The sequence below is a fragment of the Misgurnus anguillicaudatus genome, chromosome 14, assembly GCF_027580225.2.
Source record: "Misgurnus anguillicaudatus chromosome 14, ASM2758022v2, whole genome shotgun sequence".
Taxonomy (NCBI): Eukaryota; Metazoa; Chordata; class Actinopteri; order Cypriniformes; family Cobitidae; genus Misgurnus; species Misgurnus anguillicaudatus.
In genome coordinates this window covers 12864519-12879861 of record NC_073350.2, presented here as the reverse complement: position 1 = coordinate 12879861, position 15343 = coordinate 12864519, and the positions used below count along the sequence as shown (strand labels likewise).

Below are 15343 nucleotides of genomic sequence, written 5' to 3'. Positions count from 1 at the left end.
TTGATCACCCTGGTCAACCGGTCAAAACTTTTGAGATTTTCAAAATGCATTACTGTTAATGCTTCTGTGTCTGCCTCTTTAAGGTTGGGATGTGCACAGTAGCCGAAATATTTATCTCGGGTATGAAAGTGTCCACATGTTTAATCTGGTTTAGTACACACTGACGCAGTGGTGCAGTTCAGGTGATTTATCCTAATCACTGTATAATGGCCAAGGGTGTGAAACTGAGAGGCGAGTCGCACATGACACCCAAAGATACCCGACCCAGCTGCTTCATCATCACATTCAGCTTTGAGATAAAAGGTTGCAGGGTTTACATTTGGGAATAAAAATAAAAACACTACAGACATGAGCGTATTGGTCTGTTTATGGATGAAACAACTACTAATGCCAAAGAAAATGCTACATTATCTGTCTGTATGTGTGGTAGACCTCACTTGTCCATAAGCGAAGACAGTTGCGTTATATCCTTCGAAGCAGCCCTCGATGAGTTTGTGGACACACGCCCTGTATATCTCGTGTTGGTGGGAGTCCAAGTCGAACACAAAGTCATACGTGAAGGCCTTGTCTTTTCCCAAGAGCAACTGGGGTTCCCCAGGAGTCACAGAGGTGCAGATGTGACATCCCTCGATCTTTTCCTTTGCCATCTGTGGCCTGATCCTGATGTAAAAAAAAAACAATTCAGCATAAATAACTTGATGTTTGGACACCATGTACACTAGCAGAAGCACAGAAAAGATCATTTCCAGACAGGTTTCCTAAAAACAAACCCTTCAGAGCATTATTTTATAAGTGCCATAGTGTCACATTTTGTTGTACTATTTCAACCATGTAAATTATTGCATGCAATTATGATAAATACTTTCAACCAACATAAGAAAAAAATTTTTTGGAAAATATTGCTATAATATTAGATTAAACGGAATAACATCCAAAACATTGGTACATGATGTCACAATGGTACAATAAAAATGGCAGAGCTTTCAGCAAAATTAATCTGTAACTATAGTTTGACAAAGACATGAATGATTATTAATTTTTCTGACAAGATGTGAAGCGATCAACAGTATCGAGGATACATTAACAATGACAAAGTACAGTACCAAGGACATATTAACATGAAGGTTAATTAAGACTCCAGGCTAAAAAGCCTCATTATTCATTAGCCAATTAATTGAATCAGATTCATTAGCTCTTCCTCAGAGCTAATATGCATTCATCTCTGCTATAGACAGCGCTTTCTAATGCATTTGCTTATATCGACTCAAGTGAACTGGTCAAATGACAAAACACAATTAAAGAGAGTAACCTCGGAGAGCTTACAATCATCAAGCCTTGAGCTTGCACTTTTTATTGTTTAGACATTTTCCTTATTTCAGCTATTCAGTTGTTTGAGGACTTATAGATTAGTCGACCATTCCAGCTCACATCTATTCTAATTTCTTGCACAAAGAAAGCAGCTATGACATTTTTAAGAGAAACATACAAATTGAGTTTTCAGCAGGTATTGTTGAAGACCACCAAAGCTGAATCACAGCACATGAGGGTTTACTGATCCGCAACCCTAATACTGAGAACAGAAGTGTAATTGTCCTCGCTATCACACACACACACACACACACACACACACGTCTGTTTACCCTAACTAAGAAAAGCATGTGACCACTGCGACAACGCATGTGTGGCCACATATGTTCATTTATTTATATCTCTTCATTCCAAATCCAAGTCATCCACTTAAAAACAAAAAATAAACAAAATTATATGGAATGACATGCAATAGGGGTGAAACCATAATATGCGATACACACAAATATCTGCCCTGTATCGAGTCGCAAAGGCGATATTAGTGATGTGATGGGTCGCGGTTGAACCGTGAACATTACTGATCACGACAAACGATTCGGCTCCCACGCAATTCACGGATTAATACACAAATTTAAATAGGGAAAGTATTAAACAATTTAACCACAAAAAGGTGCTAAAGTGAGCAGCTTTCTGTACGCACAGACACACGTGAGGTTGAATGTGCCCTATGCCCTTCAAAAGATCAGAAATCTTGATGTGTAAACTTTAGAGAGAGTTGCGCTATTGTCTCTCATACTGTAGTGGATTAATTTAAAATACATTTGGTGAATAGAGCAATAAAAAAACAACATAACGTTTTTATGTGGAGCGACTGTTATGTGAATTTGCCCTTCCGTCATGTGTGCCTGCATTTAAGTGCCCTCAAAAGTGCACACATGGAGAGACGCGTTTCAAAGAGCAAGCGAACATAAAATCTTTCTGTTCTTGACAGGGCACATACAAACAAAATTATAAGTATTATTTTTCTAATAAAAACATTTGTTTATGTCTTAAAGTCGCCATGAAATGTAAGTAGCGATTTCCTTATTTCCCCCGTGGTGACGTATATCCGAATGAAACGACTTCTGAAATGAAATAAGGCAGGGCTGAATTTGAATTGGTCCATCAAGATCTGATTGGATCGTTTGAAGTTGGGTCGTGTTGCTAATTGCTAATCGCTGCGATCTTCTCCCGGACCCCGCCCACCTGCCATAGAGACAGAGGGCAGCGCGTCATAACCTGAAAACCACGCCCACCGAGGGGAAAGCAATCCAACCGTCTCCCTTGACTTTGTATTGCGAGAGGCCGCCTCCTTGTCATTTTTGGCTTATAACAAAAAACTGAAAAATGCCTAAAAGCTGCTGTGTGACAATATGTACAGCTAACAAGCCAAAGAACCCAGAAATAAGTTTTTATAAGCTGTCGAGCCGTAAAACCCAGCCTTTAAGGAGAATAAAGTGGATCGCCGACTACGTTTCCCCCTATTGGACGCAGTTTTACTAATAGTAGTACTATGAAAAGTTGCCTGTTTCCATTTCTGTGTCTTTAAACGCTCATTTTTTAAAGCCGACAGCTTATAAAAACGTATTTGTTTTTTTTTGGCTTGTTAGATGTACACCTTGTCAAACACCAGCTTTTAGGTATTATTCTGTTTTTAAGTTTAATCTGTAAATAAGTTTTTATAAGCTGTCGACCCCAAAAAACTTTTCATAGTACTTCTATTAGTAGAACTGCGTCCACCAGGGGGAAACGTAGTCGGTGATCCACTTTATTCTCCTTAAAGACTGGGTTTTACGGCTCGACAGCTTATAAAAACTTATTTCTGGGTTCTTTGGCTTGTTAGCTGTACATATTGTCACACAGCAGCTTTTAGGCATTGTTCTGTTTTATGTTATGGGCCAGAGATGACGGGGAGACGGCCTCTCGCAGTGCGGGGTCGATGGAGACGGTTGGATTGCTTTCCCCCCCGGTGGGCGTGGTTTTCAAATTGGCATAACTGCGCTCTGTCTCTATACCATATGACCAGAAGTGAAGAGATATCGTTTGGAGGAGAGGAGGAGATTTGCATTTTTGATTAAAGATTATGAGCACACACACATTTTTTTAAAATAATGAAGCTCACAGATAAGTCATTTGTTAATAATTTCACAATATTAAAAAAAATATATATATATATAGTTTTTCATTTCAATTTCATTGCGACTTTAAGTAAATTATAGAGTCAGAAACCAGTCTGTGCTTATTTGGTCTTAAAGAGACAGTAACCTCAATTAACCTACTTAAGTCTTTGTCAGTAATGCTAATCAAACAACCCAAGACAAAGAGAAAATCACATCTGTAGCTCTAAAAAATAAGAATTATATTTAATTTCTACAATAAATAGTGTTATCATTCACTTGATTTCATTTCTGTACCTAATGCCAATTTTAGACCTTACTTAATGTGCAACTTTGGTCTTTTTTATCAATTTTTGTCATTTCTTTATTTGTTCTTATTTGATTTTTCCCACCCCTTTTTTTGGTGAAGTTTTGTGATCCGTTACACCCCTAGGCGATTATCCCATACAACAAAAAGATAAATTTCTTTGGCCAAAAATACGTTTTAAATATATCCTCAATACATTTTGTAAGTAAAGCTTAATTAAACATATTTTTGAATTTGGAAATATCTTTAATTTCAATCTTCAGATATTAACATACATTTCAAAATGTATTTCAGGGGAAACAAATATATTTCCTTTTAAAACCGATACGGCAAAAAAAAAAAATCCTGGTCTAAATAAAAGTTTGTATAAAATGTATAATGTAAAAATGTATACATTTAAAATATATAAAATTATAAATATATTGTTGCAGTTATATTCACCACATAATCAAAATATCAAACATTCAGACTTATGCCTAAAAAATAAAAAATGTATTAATAATTTTTATAATTACCAAGCCAAAACATATATAAGTATACTGAAAAGCATTCCATTTAGGATTTTTTTCCCATTCAGACGAGAGAGGATTTGTCATGTTTAGTTAAATTCTGGGAACCATTTTGCTCATGAAGTACAGTTAAGTAAACCCACACAGACAAACAATGCACACAAACCGTCCAAAAAACAAAAGCTGTCTGGGGCTGTACACCTGTACCTACCCAATGCATATTAGTACCTCACAGGATCTGCGAAATGCATTGCATACATTTAAATGTTTTGTACCTTGTTCTGAGTTGTTCATAGAAATCTGCTCATCAGCAAACCTCCACCACAAACACACTGTCAGTAGCACGTCAGATACTGTATATCCCAGCCCATGCTGGTTACTTCTCTAATCTGAACCTTACTTCTGCGTTACATTGATCATTAACATCTACAGCTGTGAGGGATGCACAGACTGAGCCACAGTGGCAGGAAATGAAAGACGACCATAAATAATCAATTAACATGACAGCACACATGCACAATCACACAACACAACCTGTATACTATCTGCTCTCTCTCTCTCTCCAGCTGCACCTCTCTCTCTCTGTCTCTCTCGCTCGTCCATCCCACAATCTATAGTGCATTGATCAGTACGACCGACACATGAGGCGCTTCCCCGAGAGGATCACACACTAAAAATAACCCCCACATCCTATCTGACTGAACCAAAGCACTGCATCCTTAATTACCCCTTAACACTGACCCCAGATCAGCTTACTGTGCTAAAGTCCAGTAATGGAGTGCTTAAAACTGTTCTCAGATCAGCATAAAGGTGACACTTCCTCAATGGCCTCGTTTGTTTATCTTAAAGAACAAAGCAATTTGCAATTTCCTATGAGATAAGCACGCAATACATATTAGGGAGGTTATTAATACTTTGCTAAATAACTTAGTATTGCCAAAGGGCATGGAGTTGTATTAGGGTTGGTAGCTCCAAATAAAGTCTGTTATCTGTTAGCAATTTTTAATTATACAAAATGATTATTTATTCACATGAACGACATCGTTGGATGAGTCCCATATAAATGCTTCTAGCTACGTAAGCTCAAAATGTTTCATAACACAACATCTGTGTTGCCACTTGCCACAAAAACTAAGCTTTTATGTGCACAACAGCACATTTATAATCAACTTTTTGACTATGAACCGACTACGTATTTAGCTCAACACATGCTCGTTCTATGTTTTTCTTATGCACATTGTTGCATCTATGCCCTAAATACACACGCGTTATCTCCGGGGCCCTAAATTAGATATGATTTCTTGTTAGTCAAAGTCGTGCCACCCACTGAAAGGGCCGTTTTAATATTTGCAGTGATCCATCATTTACATCTAACAGTTATGACACCCACACAACAAAGCAATCCTGCCATATGACACCGAGGAGCATCTGTCCGCCTGCTGTCTGCGTGTCTGTCTGTCTGTTTGTTTGTTTGTCTGTGTGTTTGTGTGAGAAACAAAAGGAAGTGTGTCATCAGTCTGCATCGACAGCACTTCCTGTCATAGAGAGGGAAGTTCTTGCCACGTCCTTCACTCACAAAAGTATAAGAAACGAATATTGTGAGGCTGCTTTAACCGCAAGCCTGTGTTTTCCCACATCAAACAATGACATGTGCACATTTCTATGGGCTCATCTTTATCCTAAATTTAAAATAATGTCTTTGTTGCAAGTTAGGCTCTATGACACGCTGTTGACTACCATGATGAACTACTTATAAGTTTAAAACGAGCAAAAATCTTAATTTAAAAGTCTTGAAGCAAGCTATTCAGAAACAGTGTTGGGTGTAACTAGTTACTAAGTAATTAGTTACTGTAATTAAATTACTTTTCCCTTGAAAAAGTAAAGTAAGGGATTACTCTTATTTTTGTTGTAATCTAATTACAGTTACTTCTGATGTAACTAAATACTGTGTATGGACAATTATGTATACTATAATACAATAGTGGATTTAACATTTTAGTTTTAAGTTTACAAATCTCACTATTAACTGGTTGATTATTAGCATTAATATTAATGAGATGCTAGCTGTTTATTAATACTTAATAGCATATTATTGCCTGATTCTGCAAAACCTTATTCTACGTCCTTAACCCTCCCCATTTCTACCAATACTTAAAATTAAAAACTTCTTTAGTATTAATAAGCAGTAGTTGGAGTATACTGAGGCAAAAGTAGTTAATAGTGGACCCTAAAGTGGGACCAGAATAATTTATGTATATTATATTATTTCGTCGGGCCATTTCAAGCCTATCCTTGTATCATGTACTAAATAGGATTTAGAAAGTAATTAGTAATAATAAGTAATTAAATACTTTTTGGAGAGAGTAATTTGTAAAGTAATCTAATTACATGATTGAAGATGTAATTAGTACCTAGTAATTAATTACTTTTTTTGAGTAACTTACCCAACACTGTTCAGAAATAATGAATGTTTAAAAAAACGCTAGAAGTACAACCATGAGATTATCCATTATGTGTTGGTATGTCATAAAATGTGATTTTATTATTGTGAAATATTCTGAATTTATGATTGTGAAATATTTCCTGTTTAAAGTATAACATGTTTTGTAGCAAAACTGGTAGAGCATTGTGTCACATGTTCAATCAAAGGTCACATCTTCAATTCCTAAATACTTACGAAATGTATTGAAATGTCCAGAATGTCAATTTGGATAAAATGTTAACATCCACCGCTCATAAATATGCAACAATTATGATATAAATCTGGCTTAAATATTACAAAACATAGCATCACTGTATGATAGATATGATCCATTGCTATGCCAACAAAATCCTTTATTGTTTGTATTGTAAGCATTTCGTATTCCCATCCCACATTTCAGGGCTTTGATTTCTGGAAATTGAAGATGGCAAGGGTACAATCAACAAGCGGCCTGCAACAACATGACCAAAAAACAAGATCTGAAAGGCAGAAAACACCAAATACACAGGCATCCAATCACATTACAACCCAGTTGAGGGAGAGGACGCACCGCGTTGCACGTGAAGCCATCAGCATTTATGACTCGCAATTTGTCGAATGCCAATTTTACACAAATATTGTCTTTGATATTTCCTATTTAACTCCCACACACAAGGCCAGTTGAGTATCACAATTAAAGCCAGTGAGAATCTCATCTGGGCACCGATCCAAAAGGTCCCCGCTACTCCAAGCCAACATCCATTCGGCTGGCAATAAACTCTTTGTTACAACCGAGTCTTTCGAGTTTATGTGCTACTAAAAGGCTTCACATTCATGAGAGTTATAATGCAAGTAAAATGAAAGTACATTGAAGTATATACATATGCTAAGAAACACAAGGAGCTCTGTTTATTTTGATTTCATCACCTCCCCCAAATCCAAAGTAAACTCCTCCTTCCATATCATTCATTCTTTCTCTGTGACCGGCGCCTGGAAAAACAGATCAGTGGGTCATAAGGGAGAGGCAGCCGTACAGGAAACGGACCTCCATTTCCTCTCTCATGATAGACCCTTTAACAAGCAGATCACATACATGGCTGCTTGCACCTGTTTACATGAACACACAACTAAATGCAAATGCAAGTAATGAAATTGTAATTTGCTTATAATCATTTTTGGACAACCTGTCCACTTAATGATGTCTTTCCACTACATTGCTTATCTTCCCTCTCTCTGTTTTTGTATTCTTCTCACATACTCGTTGGACAAACAGAAGACCACTTCTTTAAAAGCAGTCTCTTAAGAAGACATAAAAATGTGTGCCAGGATTGTCACTTCATCTTGGACATCAGTACAGCAGCTTTTAATATGGTGCCCAAAACTCATTTTACTCCCCTTTAGGACAGTAAATACTGTACAACACAAGACTGTAAGAATCTATCAACAATCTGAAATTATGCTATACTTATTTAACTCCTGCATTTCTGTGGCATGGTTTAAAAAAAACTATAACTTAATCTGCTGTATCATGAATGGGAAATAGTGTAGACAGTGAGTGCGTTTACATGCACAGTCTTATGCCGATTATGCTTAATAAACTGATAACGTGTGGGGACATGTAAATGCGTAAAACAGTTTTCCTTATCAGGGAAAGCCCATAAAATGGTGTAAGCAAAAACCGATCGGCACAGGTAGTTTTTTGCTCATTACGCCGATTTCGCGTAGGATGTAAACTAGGGCTGTGCAAAAAATCGCCTGCGATTCTCATGCGTGTTTCTTCAGTAAAGCCGGTTCTGTGATTAGAAGTAAATCACCATCAGCTGCTTTCAGCAACAGCGCATCGCTGGCCGAGAGCAACAGCGCATCGCTGGCCGAGAGCAACAGCGCATCGCTGGCCGAGAGCAACAGCGCATCGCTGGCCGAGAGCAACAGCGCATCGCTGGCCGAGAGCAACAGCGCATCGCTGGCCGAGAGCAACAGCGCATCGCTGGCCGAGAGCAACAGCGCATCGCTCGCCGAGAGCAACAGTTTGTTACTCCCAATGAGAGCAACAACGTATTGTTCGGCGAGAGCAACAGTTTCTTACTCCCAATGAGAGCAACAATTCTTACTCCCAATGAGAGCAGCAGCATATCGCCCGGTGTGAGCAGCAGCGTATCGCCCGGCGTGAGCAGCAGCGATTTAATGAGAGCAACAGGGAGCAACGGGCAACTCATAACGGGGATTGAAGTTGTAAAACTTGTGAGTGTGAAAAAAGATGCATGGAAAGTGAATGGTGACAATCTGTCCTTACATCCTCATTTGTTCTTCATGGAAGAAAGAAAGTCATACGGGATTGGAACAACATGAGGGTGAATATATGATGACAGACTTTTAGGTGAGTCGTCACTTTAACACTCTTTGGAGGAAACAGGGTTGTAGCCATTGTTAAACTTGACGTCAGCTACCTTCAATTTTGTTTCTTACTCAAATACAACTCAAAAACAATGCTTTTCTGGTTGCTTCAACTGCTGGTTATATAGGTTAGCAGCACTGTACAGAGCCCCGTGCAGAGACTCTTGTGTCTTTAATAATTGACGATTGGCTCTTCTTACAGGAAGGCGGGACTTAATTTGCTAAAGCAGCCGAGCGTTGCACTTTCCCCCATTCATAGTAATACAACTGCACTGACTTGTTCGCATCTATAGTCTTTGTTATGTATAACATACATACATAATAAGTTTAGGGCGTGTATGAAGGTTATGTAATTTATAAAATAATTTTTAAAATGTTTACATTTCCAGCAAAAAAGGTTATACTATAATATATACTAATACTGTCATCCCCTATACACCATCTGCACACATACATCCCTCATGCATACACAGACGTCACATGCACCGACGCATTACACAATAGGTGATGACATCAGTACAAACCCTGTAGTGTGGACAACTTTTACTCTGCTAAATGCATCATTCAGCACTTCTACTTCTGCTATAAACAAACACTGCAGTCTTTTGACTGTGTGCTGCTGACCGCCTGGCTGAGAAGATACATTAACTGCATTAAAGCCTCTGGTGAAAAGACACCAGGCCAGTTCAATCAAAGTGTATTGAGAACATTACACAGACAAAAACCTTTATCTTGTAGGTGTGGTTAAGCTAGGATTTCCCTCAACGTCTGTCAGAAAGATCTGACTACCGGCAAAACATTTCTGAATAAACAAAGTACATCCCACATATGCTACCTTGTCTTCCCACGTTCCCGTGTTATGATTTGGTTAAGAACAGGAAAAGATCTACTCAGGAAAGGCTTTCTAGAGTTGCAATGAACTCCCATCTAGGGCAGAACTATCTCTATAAACGATCAGTATATTTGCCTGTAGATGGAAATGATTTGCATTACAACCGCCTGAAGCCTTCAGTTTCAGTGTCAGTCAGTTCATGAGACCGTCCTGTGCACAAAGAGCTCATTTCCTATTCTGATCTCTTTCAACTTTCATTCACTACATTCAAATTTTATCCACCCTGTAAGACATTTCAACTACTATAACCATTAAAAGTTTACATTATGCAATTTTTGTCCTTTTTATTGTGTTTTTTAGGTAAAACAATTGTAGTCATGACTATTTTCCACGATCTTTCTGATCATGAAAATCTGACTTTTTCCATGTTTAAGTGCTATAATTGGGTAAGCAGTGCTTCCATTAACCTAAAAGATGTTAAAAACATCAACTTAGTTTTGGTAAACCATTCTCTGCAAACATGTTAAAAAATAGGTCATTGAAATTTGGCTCCCCTTGTGATGTCAGAATGGGATAATACCACCCCTTAATCTGCACTTTCCAACCACGGCACTGCTTTTTTTAACTTTACCTCAATTGCATTCGAAAGGACATACACAAAACTTCACAAGAACTTCACATACATACTCTTGGGACACCAAAGATTTATTTGACATCTTAAATGTCTTGTGAAATTAACAGTTTTTGGCTTCTGTTCCCTCTTGACATTAGTGTAAATATGTTCTCTGTTTTCAACCTTAACATTCTTGACTTGTGAAATGGGTTCAGGGCTTATTAATAAGCTGCGGGTCTTTTGTTGGGTTTAATATAGTCTGTAATGCCAAGATTTATACATCATAGGATGGGACACTATTTGGCCGAGATGCAACTATTTGAACAATCTGGAATCTAAAAGTGCAAATAAATCAAAATATTGAAAAAAAATGCCTTTAAAGTTGTACAAATTAAGGCAACAACACATATTACTAATGATAAATGATTTGATATACTTTTATATATACAAAATATCTTAATGGAACATGATCTTTACTTAATATACTAATGATTTTTGGCATTAAAAAAATATATAATTTTGTTATTCTGATGCTGAAAAAGAACATTATGGCCTGCATGTGCCTTATAACTTTATCTTTGCAGCTTAGTTTCAATAAATTGTCTATTTAGATTTTAAATGTTCAACTTTATATTTCAAAATGTTAAGAAATTTTTGATGTATGTGACACCCTAAACGTTTTCTTGCATGTATAAAAGTTGAAAAACTTAGTGAAATACACATGGCGATCTACTTTAATAATCTTGGTGTATCATAACTTATCTAATGATGAAAAGTGCATTAATAAACCTAAAAACTGCTTAATATAAGCTGTATTAAGACCTCAGTACACACAACACTGCTGTGTCAGTAAAAACACAACACACACACACACTTGACCAGCAGGCCAAAGACTACAATGAGAATGCGCTTACAGTGTGTGAAGTGTGTCTGCCATCTGTCTTTACCTCTCTACCACACACAAACAGACACACAAAACCCATGAGACATCAGAAACATGTCAGCACTATTCAAGAGCTGATTAATCCTGGTGACTCTTTGGGCCAGATGCCCAAACTCAACAGTAAAAAGACATTCATTATTGGCTCTGTCACTAAAATAAGAACACAGACTGAAGTCAGTGCAGTATTTCAGTTCGAAACCATTATCACGACTCAAATAGGGCTATAAACAAAACAACATCTGCAGAGGAAAATAAACCAAAGCATTAGCTAGTTCCCTTGTAACTGTACTCTAAACAATATTGGTTGCTTCAACCGAAATTTTAAACCAAAAACAATAGCACAACTTGAGTGCAGGCTACCCATTTATCCAAACACAACGTATGCTGGATTTGAACATATGACATCTCCCATATGAGCACTAGCCCAAAATATAGTATATAATACTGTGTGTACACATCACAGATGTACATGCACGGTTGAAAGCACAATCTTCCAAAGCATTGTTTATTTGACTTATACATGATACGCATTACGACAAAATGCAATGCTTCTCCTAGGTTACATACTGCATTCTCCTGCATGCGCGAACTACGCGTACAAAGTATGCATCTTTTTTGCAGTATTGCATCTTTGTTGTGCATGCGCGTACAGGAGAATGCAGTAGTTAGAACAGGAGATGCATTGCATTTTGTCTCAATGTACGCGGACACTCGCTTATGCATAAAAACGGGACTATACTTCTAGCTTAAGCCTCTATGCATTAACGCATCTAGTGTATGTGTTAACTGCTAGGCTGCTGCAGATCGAAGCAATATCTGACATCTCTTGGAGGTTTCATCTGGATACCATCAGATGAGTATGACCCTTGTCAACCCACAGGACCTGAAAGAGGCACGTTTAACTTTTATGTGCCATGGACCACAAAGATCTTTGAATGGTGTGGGAACATGTCATGCATGTGTGTTAAGGGGTATCAGTGTATGCTTGTGTAGGTGTGTGTGACCTCTGTGTGGCCCTATGGGCCCCTTTTTAAAGGTTTGGATGGTGCAGCGTATCTCCAGATGTCAGATCTCCAGCCTTTCCAACTCAAACATCTCCTTACATACAGATCTGCTTCAACCCTCCCTTTCTGAACTTCAAGAGCACCTCGATGTATAATCCTACACTGTCAGATAAAAGATACAAAAGTATACATTTTTATAGTATGGGGTGGTACCCTAAGGTTCCGTTTTGTACCTTTACAGGTATACTAAACATAATAAAATGTGGTACATTAATGTACCATAAGGATCTACTTTGTATTTTTAAGATGTACAGTTAACCCCTAAAATGTACCTTATAGACAGTTTCATCGGGCGCACTTGCGGTGACGCGATAAGCGGTGGTCTGACTAGTTGCTGAAACTGAACTCTTAAACAAATACCTCATCGAAAATAACAAATGGTTTGGGTTCCTATGTAATCTACGTGTTGTTTATTTTGCTTGTTATATAAATAAGCTATTTCGTTGTTATTTATTCTTCGCAGAGTTTACCGGAAGTTACGTGATGACCACGAAAGCCGCGTGTTTATGTTGTTACTCCGAAAACCGTCTATACAAAACTGTTCCTTAAGATGCACAGTAGGTCCTTAGGGTATAATATTGTACCCCAAAAGGTACAACATTTCAATGTGTCCTATACCCGTAAAGTCACAAAAATGAACATTTAAGGGTACCCACCAGCGACAGAAAATACTTCTAAACTTCATCTCTGCATCTCTGCTTTAGACACACATATTGTACAATCCTCCCAAATCATTTTGGATGAGTCCCCCCCACGGAGTCCTGCAGTTGTCCGGCAGATGATGCAAATGTGTTTTAGAGATTAGGATTAGCTTGTTCTGTCATGCACATCCATGCATATACACACAAAGACACGCAAACACCTGGTGATGATGAGCATAACAGCTGCAGCCCATGTTTCGCCCCTTTCTCGATTATATCTCCATAAAACACACACACACGCTGAGCAAGGTCTCTTAATAAGAATACACTTCTGTATATTAAGCTATTTATAATTAGAGCCCGACCGATATGCATTTTTTGGGGCCGATGCCGATACAGATATTAGAGAGTAAAAAAAGACCGATAACGATATATCGGCCGATATTCATTATGTGCATATTATAGTACAGTACACATATACTACAGTATATTATACTACTACAGTACTGTACATAGAATACACTTTATACATTAACAGAATATACTATATATAAATACTTTTTGCAATGATCACTCTATGATCACACCACAAATGTGGTGATCAAACACTTAAAATGACGTGACAAAGATATGTAATATAGGCAGGTGTGTTTTCCAAGTTAACAATAAACTTTATTATCCAAAATGATTCTGATATAAGTGCACAAAACAGTAAATTTGACTTATTATAAATAACTTTAAATCACAAACAAAACAAAATACATATAACTTAAACCATTGTCAGTTTTAACGAGAATAATGTTATATTGGGCTTATTTAAAAAATTGGAAACTTATAAAGTCATTGTTTATTAGCTTTACAGTAAGTTATGGACTTCACAAATTAATGAAAAACTTACCGTTAAGACGACAATGCTTGAATTACTGACAACATACTGATGTAGGCTTATGTTTAATGTACTGCACAACGTTTTGATAACACGAACCCACAGTGTTCTGCCGGGACTTTAAACTTTTATCAAACTAAAGCGTCTGCTCTCCGCCTCTTTTATTTAGCGAGGGTGTAAAGTTGCGCGAGCTTATTTAATCAATTGCTTTGAAATGAGCATGTAACAGCACAAGCAGCTGTACTCCCACAAACTGCGCGTCAGTTTAAGCGCGTCCTTTCTCCGCCTCGCGTCATTTCTTCCGCTTGCGTTTGAAACAACTCGCAAGTGGACAAAAAAGACTGATTAAAACGACCAAATGTAAACAGGAATGTGTCTCTCTCGTCCACTTATAATCCAATCGACCAAAGCGCGTCTTAATACCAGGTGTAAAATGTATTGAAGAAACCGCGTGACTGCCCCGGCCGCCACCTGAACTGAGAGACTGACTGAAGTGAAGGGGGTGGGGGATTGGCTGGTGTCACTACAGTGAGTGACCTGAGTCGCCATTAGCAACCAATACGGCGCACTCTGCTGGACAAATAAGTACTTACATCTTTCAAAAGCATTTAATGTGTTCTGTAAGGAACGTTCATATCGGCTTCATATCTGCGGCTTATACGCCGATACAGATATATCTGCGACATGCTCATATCGGCCGATAAAATCGGCAAAACGATAAATCGGTCGGGCTCTATTTATAATTACTGTTTATATAACCAACACCATTCATAACATAAAACTGTTTTGAATACATTTCTTGTTAATTATTTTTACCCAAGAGGATAATAAACCTATTTTGTAAACATCCCACACAAGCTAAAAAAAATGCATTTTCTTCATGAACCTTTCTTCATGTAAAGCTTTAAAAAAAAGCAGGGGAGTGTATATCTAACTATGCATGAAACTGTAAACACTTTTGGTGTGGGTCCATGTGAGAAACCGAGATAAAGAGAATGACTAAGTGTGTCTGGATGTTTTTCGTAGCCCTCTGAAGGAAGTGCAGGATGTCTACATATTCACCTTTAAACACACACCAGCACCTTCATGGCCTAATTAAAACTTCTGAATTTAACAACTTTCTACTGAAAAAGCTGTGTGCCTATTAGGGATGGGCATAATTAATCGACGATCGATAATTGATTGTTAAGAATTTCGTCGATCACGTTAATTTGTTATCAATTAATCTA

General features: G+C 37.7%; 1 protein-coding gene across 4 annotated transcripts in view; it reads right to left on the bottom strand.

Annotated features, from left to right (window-relative positions):
- kif21b (kinesin family member 21B) overlaps positions 1 to 15343 on the bottom strand; it is a 115454-nt gene that overhangs the window by 74740 nt on the left and 25371 nt on the right. For all 4 annotated transcript variants that reach the window (XM_073875905.1, XM_073875902.1, XM_073875904.1 and 1 more), the window contains exon 2: positions 438 to 660. In XM_073875905.1, the coding sequence (XP_073732006.1) occupies positions 438 to 647 (210 nt within the window). In that variant the 5' untranslated portion in view covers positions 648 to 660. The remainder of the gene's footprint in view (positions 1 to 437; positions 661 to 15343) is intronic.